We start from the raw sequence: 15,282 nt of genomic DNA on the forward strand, positions 1-15,282 counted from the left end.
TCCAGAGCTCAGATACCAAGGAGCAGCTTCTGTGGGGCAGAACGGCTGCACACAGTCAGGGAACCTGGCTCAGCCTGGCCCAAGCCTTCTCCCACAGCGGGGTACACAGCCTGGACGGCAGGGAAATGACCGTCAGGCACTATGGGAACTGACACAGGTGGTGTCTGGCACTGCATCATACTCTGGCCCAAAGCCTTCTACTCAGTATGGAGCTCCAGGCCACTTTGCAGCCCCTGGTGAGGGAGGTGACCAGTGGGCAGCCCTGCTGCTGCCCACCTGAGCTGCTCATTCCCAGCACATGGCCAGTGAGGACATAGCGAGTGACGAGGAGCACACGGTCATCCATGAGGAGGAGGGGGTGATGATGTCATTGCTGATGATGGCTTTAGCACCACTGACACCGATCTCAAGTTCAAGGAGTGGGTGACCGACTGAGAGTGGGGACAACTCTGCGGAGGAGCCAGAGGGCAACAAGGGCTTTGGTGGGAAGGTACTTGCACCTGTCATTCCTTCCTCCTTTACTCCTGCCGCCCCTTGCTGGATCCTGAGCCCCCAGGGTCCCCCGATCCACCTGCAGCTTTTGGCAAAGTCTATGGTCCCACCCTGTCCTCCTCCTACACATACTCGGATGCTTCCTCCTCAACCTTGGCACCCACCTCCTTCTTACTGGGCCCAGGAGCCTTCAAAGCCCAGGAGTCTGGTCAAGGCAGCAGAGCGGGCCCCCTACGGCCCCTACCCTTGGGGAGGGGGGCCCAGGGACGCCTTCCAAGGTGACCTGTTTCCTCCCAATGGATCCTGCCACCTTCTGGTGCAAGAGACCTGAAAGTGTGGGCAACCTGGAGCTACCAGGCTCCTCAGTCATCAGGGTCCCTCCCAACACTAAGGCTTTCCTAGGCAGGAGCTGGGCTGAGCCACCCGGGGGGCAGAGCCTGAAGAGAAACTGACTGGGCTTTCGGGGTCGGGGCAGAGGGAACCCCACGGACATGGATCCCACACTGGAGGACCCCACCACGCCCAAATGCAAGATGAGAAGATGCTCCAGCTGCAGTCCAAAGCCCAACACCCCCAAGTGTGCCATGTGGGATGGGGACAGCTTCCCCTTTGCCTGTACAGGTGCAGAAGCCGAGGACAGGCGCAGGGAACCGGAGACCGAGAAGGCGCTGTCCTCTTCACTGCACGTGCCCTGGACCAGTGCCGGCCCTGATCATGCAGCTCTTCCAGGCCCACTGCTTCTTCCCATCCACTAGGCCACAGCTGCCCTCCAGGCCCACTATGCACACATCTTCCCCTCCAAGGTTTGTTCTGCCCCTGCCCTGACTCCCAGCCCTGTGGGGGTCCTGACCGCACCTCACCTGGCTCAGACTCTTGACGCTGCCCTGGCTGCCCCACCACTGCATCTGCCCGAGAGTCACGTGAGGCTGAGAGTAGGGACAGGGGCAGCAGTGGTGCCAGTTTGGGGGCGGTCCAGTGGGAGGAGCCTCAGCCTCGCGGGCTGCTCCGTGGGACTGATGACTGCATGATCTTCTGGGCACCTCATGGATCTTCAACTGCAGGTGAAACGGATGCTGGTGGTGGGTGCAGGGCCGCTGGCAGCTGCTGCATGGTTCCCAGAGGCTGGACTGGGGCAGGTGCCAACTGAAGCTGCTGGGGCAGCATGGGCAGGATGTTCTGCACACAAACCTTGGAGAAGAAGATGTGTGCATAGCGGGTCCACTGCTGCTGCCCCTGCCCTGACTCCCAGCCCTGCCTGACCCCACCTCAACCTGCTCAGGCTCTGGCACAACCCTGGCTGCCCTGCCACTGCCTCTGCCCTAGAGTTGGGGCCTTGACAGCCTGGTTGGAAGGGGACACCCCAGCCCTGCCTCAACACCTGGGGGTCTCCATAACTACCACAGGCAGGTGGGCAACCCCAAAGATCCCAGGACTCACAGTACCCCCTGAGAACATGGACAGTATGTGGGGGTAGCAATGGAGGGCAGGATGGTTATCTTCTCCCAGGTAAAGCCATTTAATCCTTTCAGTTTGGGACAGAGTAAGGCCTGCCTCTTTTTTTTTTTTTTTTGAGACCGAGTCTTGCTCTGTCACCCAGGCTGGAGTGCAGTGGTGCGATCTTGGCTCACTGCAACCTCTTCCCGCCGGGTTCACGCCATTCTCCTGCCTCAGCCTTCTGGGTAGCTAGGATTACAGGTGCACGCTACCACATCCGGCTAATTTTTGTATTTTTAGTACAGACGGGGCTTCATCATCTTGGCCAGGCTGATTTCGATCTCCTGACATCGTGATCTGCCTGCCTCCCCCTCCTAAAATGCTGGGATTACAGGCGTGAGCCACCACGCCTGGCCAAGGCCTGCTCCTCTTATCTATACCCCCTACCCCTGCAGCTGTGCCAGGGGAAAGCTGGGCAGTTTCCCTCCTCCGAGCCCCTGTACATACCATGAATTGTGGGACCTTCAGAGCTTTTCACTTTTCGGAAAATAGCTCCTGCTGGGCTACAAGATGGAGTGTGAAGAGGGCCTTGGGCCACAGGGAGGCGCCTGTGGACTAGGGGGAGTTCATGCACCCCTTCTTTCCCCAGAGGGGCTGGACTCAGGTGAGTATGGGGGTGGGGGCTCCTGCACTTCGACACAGGCAGCGGGAGGGTTTTCTCCCCATTCCCTCTGCACTCCCAACTTGAGCTATACTTTTTAAGAAAGTGATTCACCCTGCCTTTGCCCCCTTCCCCAGAACAGAACACGTTGATCATGGGCGATATTTTTCATTGTGCCAAAAAGTTGCCATGACCGTCATTAAACCTGTTTAACACCAAATAATAAGGAAAATAAAATAAAAAATTCGGGCATGGTGCAGAAACTCACTCCAAATAAATTACCTACCAAAATATATAATGGTGGAAATATTCCAAAATTCAATATTTTGGGATTTATACACAAAAGATAAACAAATTAGAGGCCAAGAGGCTGCCGGAAGGGAAAAACGGGGCCTGGAAAGGCCGTTGTGAGGAAGAGCTGGGCCTAAAGAGGCCACTGGCAGGCAGTAGCTGGACCTGCCGAAGTGGTCGAAAGGCAGGAGCTTTGGACTGGGGAGGCCGCAGTGAGGCGAGAGCTAGCTGGGCGTGGAGAGTCTGCTGTGAGGCCGAGGCCAAGGCCGAGGCCGAGGCCGGGCCCGTGCAGGCCTTCGAGAGGCAGGAGGCCGGGCCTGCAAAGGCCGACTGGAGATCAAGTTCTGTGCCTGAAGAGGCTGCCAAAAGTCAAAAGCGGGGCCTGGGAAGGCCGCGGAGAGCCATGAGCTGGGCTGGGCCGAAAGAGGCCACTGGGAGGCAGGAGGAGCTGGGCCTGGAGAGGCTGACTCGAGGAAGTTTTGCACCTGGAGAGGCCGCCGAGAGGATGGAGCTGGGCCCGGGGAGGCCGACTTGCTGCTCTTCCAGGCCCACTTCCAGGCCGACTTGAGAACGACTTGGGCCTGCAGAGGCTGCCGGGAGGCCCAAGCTGGGCCTAGAAGAGCCCACCGACCGGAGGCCGTTTGGGGCCTGCAGATGCCATCGGAGGGCAGGAGCTGAGCCTGGAGAGGCCACCGTGAGGCCTGAGCTGGGCCTGGGGAGCTTGGCTTAGGGAAGTTGTGGGCCTACCAGGGCCGCTGGGAGCTGGGCAGGAGCTGAGTCCAAAGACGTTGTTGGGACCTGGAGTCGGCCCAGAGTCCGGCCCGGAGATGCAGCCGGGAGGAAGAGCTGGGCCCGGAGAGGACGCCGGGAGGCTGCAAGTGGGTCTGAGAGGCCAACTTGAGGAGGTCTGGCCTCCGCCTCCCGCATGGCCCAGCTGTTCCTCCTGGCTGCATCTCCCGCCTCCCAGCAAACAAGCTCTTTTGGCTCAGCTCCTGCCTGCGTTTGTAGACCCCGAAGTTTCTGCAACCAAGCTCTTCAGACCCACATCCCTTCTCCCAGTGACTGAACAGTCCCAGCTCCGGCGGGAGAAGGGCGTCTGCAGACCCCGCTGTTGCCTCCCAGGGGAGTCTCCAGGCCCAGCTCTCGCCCCACCGCGACCTCCCGGGCCCAAGTCCCTGCCTACCTCCCAGCAGCCCGCGTGCGACCCTGCTCCTCCCTCACGGTGGCCTGTTGAGGCAGGGGCTCCCGCTGACCTCTCTCAGCGTGGGAGGGGCCGGTGTGCGGCAAGGGGCTCAGGCTGACCTCTGTCCGCGTGGGACGGGCCGGTGTGAGGCAAGGGCTCACACTGACCTCTCTCAGCGTGGGAGGAGCCAGTGTGAGGCAGGGGCTCACGCCTCTGGGCAGGGTGCCAGAGGCATGAGTTGGGCATCAACAGGCCACCATGAGGGAGGAGCTGGGCCGCACGCGGGCTGCTGGGAGGCAGGCAGGGACTTGGCCCCGGGAGGCCGCCATGGCGGCAAGAGCTGGGCCTGGAGAGGCCCCTGGGAGGCAAGGGCGGGGCCTGCAGACGCTGTTCTCCAACCAGTGCTGGGCCTGTACAGGCCACCAGGAGGCAGGAAGTGGGCCCTCAGAGCTTGGCTGGAGAAAGTTCGGGGCCTACAAAGGCGGTTGGGAGCTGGGCAGGAGTTGAGCCAAAAGAGCTTGCTTACTTGCTGGGAGGCAGGGCCGGGAGAGGTTGACTTCAGGACATCTTGGGCCTGCGGCGGTCGCCGGGAGGCCCAAGCTTGGCATGGAGGAGCCCACCGACCGGAGACCATTTGGGGCCTGGAGATGCCATCGGAGGGCAGGAGCTCATCCTGGAGAGGCCACCGTGAGGCCTGACCTGGGCCTGGGGAGCTTGGCTTGAGGAAGCTGTGGGCCGACCAAGGCCGCCAGGAGATGGGTAGGCACTGAGTCCAAAGAGGTTGTTGAGAGGCAGGAGTCGGGCCTGGAGACGCAACCAGGAAGAAGAGCTGGGCCCGGAGAGGACGCCCGGAGGGTGCAAGTGGGTCTGGAGAGGCCGACTTGAGGAGGTTCTGGGTCCGGAGAGGCCGCCGGAAGGGAAAAACTGGGCCTGGAAAGGCCGTTGTGAGGAATGAGCCCCATGGGCCTGAAGAGGCCACTGGCAGGTGGGAGCTGGGCCTGCCGAAGCGGCCGAGAGGCAGGAGCTTTGGACTTGGGAGGCCACAGTGAGGCGACAGCTAGCTGGGCGTGGAGAGTCCGCTGTGAGGCAGAGGCTGGGCCTGTGCAGGCCTTCGGGAGGCAGGAGGCTGGGCCTTGTCGAGGCCTGCAGAGGCCACCGAAAGTCAAAAGCGGGGCTTGGGAAGGCCGCCGGGAGGCATGAGCTGGGCTGGGCCGAAAGAGGCCACTGGGAGGCAGGAGGAGCTGGGCCTGGAGAGGCTGCCGAAAGGCAGGAGCTTCGCCTGAGGATGCCACAGTGAGACACCATCTGGGTCTGGAGGCTCCACTGTGAGGCAGAGGCTGGCCTGTAGAGTCCAACAGTAGACAAAAGTTGGGCAAAAGGCTGATTTGAGGAAGTTTTGGGCTTCAAGAGTCAGCCACAAGGCAGGCACTAGGCCTGGAAATGGCCTCACAGTCATGAGTTGGGCCTAAATGGGCCAGTGTGAGGGAGGAGCTGTGCCTGTTGAGGCTGCTGGCAGGCAGGCAGAAATTTGGCCTGGGGCAGCTGCCATGAGGCAAGAGCTGGGCCTGGAAAAAGCCCCTGGGAGGCAAGAGCAGGGCCTGCAGAGGCTGTTCTCAAGTCAAAGCTGGGCCTGTTGATGCCACCGGGAAGCAGAAGGTGGGCCTGGAGAGTTTGACTTGAGGAAGTTTTGGGCCTACATTGGCCGCCATGAGCGGGATAGGAACTGGGCCAAAAAAGGCTGTTGTGAGGCAGCAGTTGTGCCTGTAGACCCAGCCAAGAGGAAGAGGTGGGCCTGGAGAAGCCCCCATGAGGCAGAGGTTGGGCCTGTAGACACTAACAGGAGGCAGGAGCTGGGCCTGGAGAGGTCAACTTGAGGAGATTTGGGGCCTTCATAGGCCACCAGGAGGCAGCAGTTGGGACTAGAGAGTCTGACTTGAGTAAGTTTTGGGCCCGGAGATGACGTCCTGGGACAGGAGTTGGGCCTGGAGAGGCCACCGTGAGGCATAAGCTGGATGTAGAGAGGCCAGAGTGAGGCAAGACCTGGGCCTGTCTAGGCTGCTGGGAGACAGGCAGGAATCTGGCCAGGGAAGGTTGCCATGAGACAAAAGTTGGGCCTGGAAAGGCCCTTGTGAAGCATGAGCTTGGCCTAAAGAGGCCACTGGGTGGCAGGAGCTGGGTGTGTAGAAGCTGCTAAAAGGTTGGGAGCTTGGCTTAGGGGGTCCACAGTGAGGTAGATGCTGGGCGTGAAGAATCTGCTGTGAGGCAGATGTTGGGACTGTAGAGGCCGACGGGAGGCAGAGGCTGGGCCTGGAGGGGCCACCAAGATGCAGGAGCTGGGCCTGGAGAGGCTGCAAAGAAGCATGAGCTGGTCCTGGTGAGGTCGACTTGAGAAAGTTCAGGGCCTGGAGAGAAGGCTGGGAGGCAGGAGCTGGGTCCAAAGAGGCCATTGTAACGATGGAGCTGTGCCTGTGGAGGCTGTTGTGAGGCAGTAGCCTCATCTGCGGAGACTGCCGTGAGGTAGGGTATGGGCCTAAATAGGCCATGGTGAGTCATGAGCTTGGTCTGTAGAGGCTGACTGGAGAAAGTGCTGGGCCTGGAGAGGCTGCCAGGAGGTAGGAGCTGGGCCAAAAGATGTAAGCACATTTGCATTTATTAGGCACTTTATTTCCATTATTACACTGTAATATATAATAAAATAATTACAGAACTCACCATAATGTAGAATCAGTGGGCGTGTTAAGCTTGTTTTCCTGCAACTGGATGTTCCCACCTGAGCATGATGGGAGAAAGTGACAGATCAATAGGTATTAGATTCTCATAAGGACAGCACAACCTAGATCCCTCACATGCACGGTTCACAACAGGGTGCGTTCTCCTATGAGAATCTAATGCTGCTGCTCATCTGAGAAGGTGGAGCTCAGGCGGGAATGTGAGCAAAGGGGAGTGGCTGTAAATACAGAGGAAGCTTCCCTCACTCCCTCACTCGACACCACTCACCTCCTGCTGTGTGGCTCCTTGCGGCTCCATGGCTCAGGGGTTGGGGACCCCTGCTCAAGTGCATCCAAAGCGACCCTTCCCACACCAGTCTTCACAGTGGTCAAGGGCAGCAACCACTTAGCTCCCAAGGCATGTGCCTCAGCTGGCATTTCATCACAATCAACAGTAAGTGGTAGCTTGAGTCACTGTGAGGTCACCTACTGGAAATCACCAGCATCCCATTTCCCACTGGCAAAGAGCTCAGCACTGCCCCCTGGGAAACCAAACCTATGCCCAAATCCCATCTGTGTGGGTTTACCTCCTGGGACCCTTCCTAACATATTAGTCAGAGTCCAATCAGGAAGCATAAACCACTCAAAAGTTTAAAGTGGTAAAATTTAATACAGAGAATTATTCATTATAACAGGTGAACAGCATAATGAGAGATTGGCTAGCACAAAGTAAAGAGAACTCTAGAGAATGTGGGAATAGCCCAGGCCAGGCATGGTGGCTCATGCCTGAAATTCCAGCAATTTGAGAAGCTAATGCAGGAGGATTGCTTAAGGCCAGGAGCTAGAGACCGGTCTGGACAACACAGTGAGACCCTGTCTCTATCCAAAAGAAGAAAAAAGTTAGCTGGGAGTGGTGGTGCACACTTGTAGTCCCAGCTACTCGGAATGCGGAAGTTTGAGCCTGGGAGGTCAAGGCTGCAGTGAGGCATGATTATGCCACTACAGTCCAGCCTGGTGACAGAGCAAGACCCTGTCTCAAAGAACAAAACAACAACAACCATTTACAGACAGAAAAGAAATAGAGCTAATAAGCTGAGGAAAGATGTTGAAATGTGACAAGTAAAGTAATACGAGGTTTTTTGTCTATGTAAAATAATCAAACAAAAAATGACTTACTAAATTACAATACCCTGTGCTGGCAAAGGTGCAGTGAAATGGGCACTTTCTTACACTATGAGGGGTGTTTAAATTGTGTATAAGCCTTCCAGGGTAAAGCCTGTCAATTTTTTAAAATAATGGAGACAGGGTCTCACCATACTGCCATACTGCCTCCTCCAACTCTTGGCCTCAAGCAATCCTCCTCTCTTAGCCTCCCAAAGTGCTAAGATTGTAGCTGGGAGGCACCCAAAACCCTGTCGATTTACATCAAGGGTAATGAGAATGTCCATTCACCATGACTCACAGTAATCTTACTTCTGGGGAGACAATTCAATCTAAACAAAAGGTCATCTGTACACACACAGTAAAAATCTGGGAGTAACTGAAGACAGAGTTGGTAAGTGAAATAAGAAACAGTTATAAGAAATTAAACTATGGTATCAATAGGCACCTGGTATAAAAGGTCAGTTGATGTTAGCTGCTACTTTTTTGTTGTTTTGAGACAGGGTCTCACTCTGTCACCCAGGCTGGAGTGCAGAGGCCTGATCATGACTCACTGCAGTCTCAGCCTCCCTGGGCTCAAGTGATCCTCCCACCTCAGCCTCCCAAGTAGCTGGGACTACAGGAACATGCCACCACACTAGGCTAATTCATGTATTTTTCTGTAGGGATGGTGACTCCCCCTTTGTTTCCAAGGCCTATCGCAAACTCTGGGCCTCAAGCCATCCTCCTGCCTCAGCCTCCCAAAGTGTTGCGATTACCAGTGTGAGACACCACACCTGGCCAGCTGCTACTTTTATCAATATTATTATTATTCCACTCAATTAAAAATTATTATTTTCAAGGCTATGCAACAGTATGTATCCTACAGCGTAATTGTAAAAACATATACAGTCGTCGTCCCTCAGTATACAGAATTAGTTCCAGCCCCCCATCTCTGCATATACCAAAATCCATGCTTACTCATGTTTCGCTGTCACCCCTCTGGAATCCACGTATACGAAAATTCCAACTATTAGTTGGGCATAGTGGCAAGCACCTGTAGTCTCAGCCACGTGGGAGGTTGAGGTGGGAGGATCGCTTCAGCCTGGAAGGTTGAGGCTGCAGTCAGCTGCGATAGCGCTACTACACTCCAGCCTTGGACAACAGAGGGAGACCCTGTCTCAGAAAAAAAAACAAAATAAAACAGGTTAGAAATTGTACTCTAACCCTAACCCTAACCCCTTAACCCTAACCCTAACCCTACACTAACCCTAACACCAACCCTAACCCCTAACACTAACCCCTAACTCCTAACCCCTACCCTACCCCCTAACTCCTAACCCCTACCCTAACCCCTAATCCCTAACCCCTAACCCAAACCCCAAACCCTAACCCTAACCCCAAACCCCAACAAACCGAACCCGAACCCTACCCCTAACCCCTAACCCTAACCCCTAACCCCTAACCCCAAACCCTAACCCTAACCCCAACACCAACCCCAACCGTAATCGCAAACCCCAACCCCAACCCCAACCTGAACCCCAAAACCAAACCCTAACCCTAACCATTAACACTAACCCTAACCCTTAACCCCAACGCTAACCCTAACCCCTAACCCTAACCCTAACCCAACCCTAACCCTAAAACCCTAACCCTAACACTAACCCTAACCCTGACCCTGATCCCGACCCCAACCCCGACCCTAACCCTGACCCTAACCCTAGACCCTAACCCTGACCCTGACCCTAACCTAACCCTGACCCTGACCCTGACCCTAACCCAACCCTAACCCTAACCCCTAACCCCTAACCCTGACCCTGACCCTGACCCTACCCCTAACCCTGACCCTACCCCTGACCCTAACCCTAACCCTACCCTAACCCTAACCCTAACCCTACCCTAACCCTAACCCTAACCCCTAACCCGAACCCGAACCCTGACCCTACCCTGACCCTGACCCTGACCCGGACCCAAACCCTCACCCTCATCCTAACCCCTAACCCTCACCCTAACCCTCACCCTAACCCTAACCCCTAACCCGAACCCAAACCCAAACCCTGACCCTACCCTGACCCTGACCCTAACCCTGACCCTGACCCTGACCCTCACCCTAACCTAACCCTGACCCTGACCCTAACCCTCACCCTCACCCTAACCTAACCCTAACCCTGACCCTAACTCTGACCCTGACCCTGACCCTAACCCTGACCCTGACCCTAACCCTAACCCGATTGCCTTGGTTTTCTTCTAGGGTTTTTATGGTTTGGGGTTTTACATTTAAGTCTTTAACCCATCTTGACATAATTTTTGCATAAGGTGTGAGAAAGAGGTCTAGTTTCTGTTTTCTGCATATGGCTAGCCAGTTTTCCCAGCACCATTTATTAAATAGGGAATCCTTTCCCCATTGCTTGTTTTTGTCAGGTTTGTCAAAGATCAGATGGTTGTAGATGTGTGGTATTATTCCTGAGGCCTCTGTTCTGTTCCATTGTTCTATATTTCTGTTTTGGTACCAGTACCATGCTGTTTTGGTTACTGTAGCCTTGTAGTATAGTTTGAAGTAGTGTGATGCCTCCAGCTTTGTTCTTTTGGCCTCGGGTAGTCTTGGCTATACGGGCTCTTTTTTTGGTTCTATATGAAATTTAAAGTAGTTTTTTCTAATTCTTTGAAGACAGTCACTGGAAGTTTGATGGGAATAGCATTTAATCTATAAATTAGTTTGCGCAGTATGGCAATTTTCAATATATTGATTCTTCCTATCCATGAGTATGAAATGGTTTTCCATTGTTTTGTGTCCTCTCTTATTTCCTTGAACAGTGGTTTGTAGCTCTCCTTGAAGAGGTCCTTCACATCCCTTGTAAGTTGTATTCCTAGGTATTTTATTCTCTTTGTAGCAGTTGTGAATGGAAGTTCACTCATGACTTGGCTCTCGTCTATTGTTGGTGTATATGAATGCTTGTGATTTTTGCACATTGATTTTGTATCCTGAGACTTTGCTGAAGTTGCTTATCAGCTTAAGGAGTTTTTGGGCTGAGACGATGGGGTTTTCTAAATATACAATCATGTCATCTGCAAACAGAGATAATTTGACTTCCTCTCTTCCTCTTTGAATATGCTTTATTTCTTTCTCTGATTGCCCTTGCCAGAACTTCCAGTACTATGTTAAATAGGAGTGGTGAGAGAAGGCATCCTCGTCTTGTGCCAGTTTTCAAAGGGAATGCTTCCAGCTTTGGTCCAAATTCAGTATGATATTGGCTGTGGATTTGTCATAAATAGCTCTTATTATTTTGAGATACGTTCCATCAATACCTAGTTTATGGAGAGTTTTTAGCATGAAGGGATGTTGAATAATGTTGAGTAACTGAACACCAACATGGCTTCATCTCCAACAGTGAAATTGCTCATATGAAGGTCACCAGTAAGCTCAAAAGGTCCCATCTGCCTTCATTATCTGACCTCTCTGCAACTTTTAAAGTATCAGATCATGCTCTATGATCAAGACATTTTCTTTTCTCACTTCTTGATGACACCACATAAAACTAGTTTTCCTTCTTCTTCACAAACAAACTTTTTGGGTTTCTTTTTTTGTTTGAGAGAGGGTCTCACCCTGTCACCCAGGAAATACATCCAAAATGATAGACTTGAATAGGAATAGTAATTAAAAGTCCAAGACCTCAGATCTGTCGGTAGACTCAAGCCTGGCATAGGTCACTTGCTAGCTGGGAGTCTAGGCAAGATATTTTATTTTTCTAATTCTGTTTCCCCATGAGCAAAATGTGGGCACTATAGTTATCAGTTGGTAAGGAGTTCGACATCTCTGTAACTCTTAATATAAAATATTGGACTGATGATATCGTTTGGCTCTGTTTCCCCACCCAAATCTCATATAGAATTCTAATCCCCACCCTAACCCTAACAGTCATAACCCTATGCTATCCCTAACCTAACTGAAAATGATGAGCCTAACAGTTGAGTGAATAAATGATGATTGATCCTAAAGGAATTAAGTAAATAATTCATTAGAGAATTATTAAAGAATTAAGAATTAATATTCCACAAATACTCACTGTGTCTCAATGGTGCTCCTTGATGCTCCTAGGCTTTGGTTAACCACCCCCGCTTAACCTTTGCAACCACCCCATGGCAGGTCCTAGCACCATCCCCATTTTACAGGTGAGAGGTTTGAGAACATGCCTAGGGTCACACACCTGGGCAGTATCAGGCCTAAATATGAGCAGGCACAGGTGGTGTCAGGAGAGACGCTGATGTCATAACAGTATAAGGAAAAGAAGGAGCAGCAGTGAGCTCGGTGTGATGGTCAAACATGCCATGGGCTGACCCCACGTGGATCCAGCCCCACAGCTGGCCAGGATACACTTTCCCTGTCCTTACATGAAGTTTTCACTTCATCATGGGAAGAGCACAGAGCGCAGGGAGAGTGTTCAAACAGCACTGGTACGTACTAGGAACTAAAGATGTTGGCTACCACTGACTCACTGAAAAGCAATCAGACAAAATACTAGAAATAAACCACAGGGACAGCTGGCTTTCTCTTTAGGTGTCAGGCCTGCATGTGTTTCCTTCGAAGTCTGTCCCCTCATTCTGCAAAAGCTCATTCCACCGAGAGAGGGAGCGAGAGCCCAGCCGAGCCCCTGTGCGGACAGCGGGGATGGCACTCGGTGCACGGTGCCCTGGAGTCCGGAGCGAGTGCTCGGGGAGGCAGAGAGCGCTCGGCGTGGGCGGCACCCGCAGGCACTGCCTCCCCAGGCTGCCCCCATCCCCAGGCCCGCGCGGTGCCGGCGGGGCCATTTGCGCAGCCGCCCGCAGACGTCCCGCCGGGCGGGCCCTTGCTCCACCCGGACAAAGCGCCCAGGGCCATCCTGAGTCCCTGCAGGGTCAGGGCCTGCGGAATCGCGCGGCCTTTGCCCCACAAAACCACTGTGTGGCGGAAGAGCGCTTCGGCCGCGTCGCCTCGAAACTGGACCCGCACATCTGAGCCTGCGTTTCCGTTTCCCCGAGAGACCCCGGGCTCCCTCCCCCAAGGACAGGAACGCGCGAGCACTGGCAGAGCTCGCTGATTGGATGGGGGAGAGAAGTGGGCGGAGTGAGCACTAGGAGATCCTGTCATTGGATAAGAAAGAGAAGTGGGCAGGGTGGGCACTGGTAGAGTCTCTACTGGTTGGATAGGAGCGAGAAGCGGGCGGGGCTAGCACTGAGATCCTGCAATTGGACGGGCATGAAGTAGGTGGGGCGAGCACTGAGGAGACCCTGCCAATTGGACGAGAGAAGTGGGCGGAGTAAGCATGGTAGAGCCTGCTGATTGGGCAAGAGACAGGAGTGGTCGGAGCAAGGACTGCAGAGAAGGCTGCTATTGGATGTTAGGGAGAAGAGGGCGGAACAAGAAGGTGGCGAGCTCTGCAGATTGGACAGGAGAGATAAGCAGGAGGAGCAAGCAATGAATGGAGCCAGCGGTGAAAAGAGCCCTGATCTTGAGCAGTGGAACCAGAATTCGGGTTACGGTCACGGTGACAGCCAGAAAGGAAATTCCAGCACGGATGCCAACCGCACCAACCCAAAACTATGACCCGAGTCCTAACCCACCCTAACCCGGCCAAAACCGAACACAAAACCCTGACTAAATGCGAAACGCTGACCCGGACCTGGACCCTGACCCTGACCCTGAAAGGGGACATAGAGGAAAGAGATTGAGAGGTTTGCACATTCAGTGACAAACATTTTCTTCGTTAGTCGATGTTAGAAAGCAAAGGCTTTTATCTCGAGAAATTTCTGACCTAAAGAATGATGTACAATAAACTGTATTCAACCATTGATCAACATTTTCTAACAAGGTGGAATGAAAGTATAAAGTGTGGGGATTGCTACTAGTCCTAATACACTAATCTGTGGTTAGGAAGGTTTATTTTTTTCCCTCCAAACCTAAGCAGTACATGTCTTAAATTACCTTCTAAAATGTACGACTCTTGGAGCCTCAGACGGGCTGGCGATAGTCAATACTCCACAGCTGTTTGTTGGATGAGTGGACAACAGCATGGCCGAGAGGTCCTGGTGCAAAAAGTCTTCGGCTGCCTCAGTTTGAATCCTGCTTCTGCCATCGACCAGCCGTGTGATTCTGTAAAAGTATTTTAACCTCTCTGGGCCTTAGTTTCCCCATCTGTAACTTGAGGGCCTACCTCAAATGGGTTCCTGGTGAAGAGTAACAAGACTATATCCGGAGTAGGTTTCAGTTGCCTTTTCCTCCGTCTTTCCACCCTCCCCTCCTACCCTTCCAAATCTTTTTTTTTTTTTTTTGACAGGGTCTCCCTCTGTTGCCCAGGCTGGAGTGCAGTGGCGTGATCTCAGCTCACTGCAATCCCCACTTTCCAGGCTCAAGCGATCCTCCTCCTCCTACCTCAGCCTCCTGAATACCTGGGGCTACAGGTGTGTGCCACCACGCTAGGCTAATTGTCATTGTGTGTGTTTAGAGGCGTGGTTTATCCATGTTGACCAGGCTGGTCTCGAACTCCAGGCCTCAAGCAATTCTCCCACCTCGACCTCCAAAAGTGCTAGGACTTACAGGCGTGAGCCACCGCCCCCACCCCCTTCAAATCTATTAAAAGGTGAGAGTCTCGCCAAGGCAATGAGATCGCAATATGACGTTTCCATTTACTTTGGATTATATGTCATTATAAATATTAACAAATAAGACTTAAAAAGGACACCTTCGGGTAGGTCAGACCAAAATACAAAACTTGTCTGTGGGACTGCAGTTTGAGGACAGTGTCTGCAGCCGTCACATGGCAGCAAAACGGGGTTAAGCAGTGCACGAGAGTCTGCGTCGACGACAGCCAGAGTCCATGCATCGGGAGGTTCACTCGGTTTGCGAAGGAACAACGGGCACGGCATGCACGGCCCGGGCTCGGCGGGCGGACGGGCCGGGGCGCAGTTCCCCGCGCTCGCCACTAGAGGTCAGGAGGTGACCGCTTCGGGGCTGGAAGACGGGCCCGTCGGGGATTGGCGCAGGCGGCGGGCGGGGCGGCGGGCGGGGCGGCGGGCGGGGCGGGGCTGGAGGCAGCGCCTGGTTACTGACACCTGGAATGACTTTTTTTTTTTTTTTTTTTTGGCATCAGATTTCCTGTCTTTGTGGGGATGATGGACCCGAGTAAAGATGCCCATTCGGGGTCAAAGGCAGAGCCGCTTCTGCAGCTTCTCAAAGCGTTTTTTGTTTTTTTTTTTCTGAGATGGAGTCTTGCTCTGTCGCCCAGGCTGGAGTGCAGTGGCGTGATCTTGGCTCACTGCAGCCTTCACCTCCCGGGTTCAAGCGATTCTCGTGCCTCAGCCTCCCCGAGTAGCTGGGACTACAGGCGTGCGCCACCACG

The 15,282-nt window shown here is 53.8% G+C and overlaps 1 protein-coding gene and 2 pseudogenes across 1 annotated transcript; all 3 read right to left on the reverse strand.

The window, feature by feature from the left end:
- Window positions 1-2,739: 2,739 nt before the first annotated feature.
- On the reverse strand, window positions 2,740-4,091 carry LOC129143467 (putative uncharacterized protein FLJ44672; annotated as a pseudogene).
- Window positions 4,092-5,464: 1,373 nt separating this feature from the next.
- Window positions 5,465-5,982, reverse strand: LOC129143466 (putative uncharacterized protein FLJ46235; annotated as a pseudogene).
- Window positions 5,981-14,964, reverse strand: LOC129143465 (putative uncharacterized protein FLJ46235). Its single transcript, XM_063806582.1, has 4 exons — window positions 11,974-14,964; window positions 8,891-9,085; window positions 6,774-6,831; window positions 5,981-6,680 (listed from the first exon to the last, which is right to left on the reverse strand). Exon 4 carries the CDS (start codon window positions 6,602-6,604, stop codon window positions 5,981-5,983), a length of 624 nt encoding a protein of 207 aa, XP_063662652.1. The 5' UTR covers window positions 6,605-6,680; window positions 6,774-6,831; window positions 8,891-9,085; window positions 11,974-14,964.
- Window positions 14,965-15,282: the final 318 nt, after the last annotated feature.

This window comes from Pan troglodytes, chromosome 2 (assembly GCF_028858775.2).
Source record: "Pan troglodytes isolate AG18354 chromosome 2, NHGRI_mPanTro3-v2.0_pri, whole genome shotgun sequence".
Classification (NCBI taxonomy): Eukaryota; Metazoa; Chordata; class Mammalia; order Primates; family Hominidae; genus Pan; species Pan troglodytes.

What these genes read in the sequence shown, in the direction of transcription:
- LOC129143465 (XM_063806582.1), bottom strand. Translation starts at nt 6,604, where the DNA reads ATGGCCTATTTAGGCCCATACCCTACCTCACGGCAGTCTCCGCAGATG.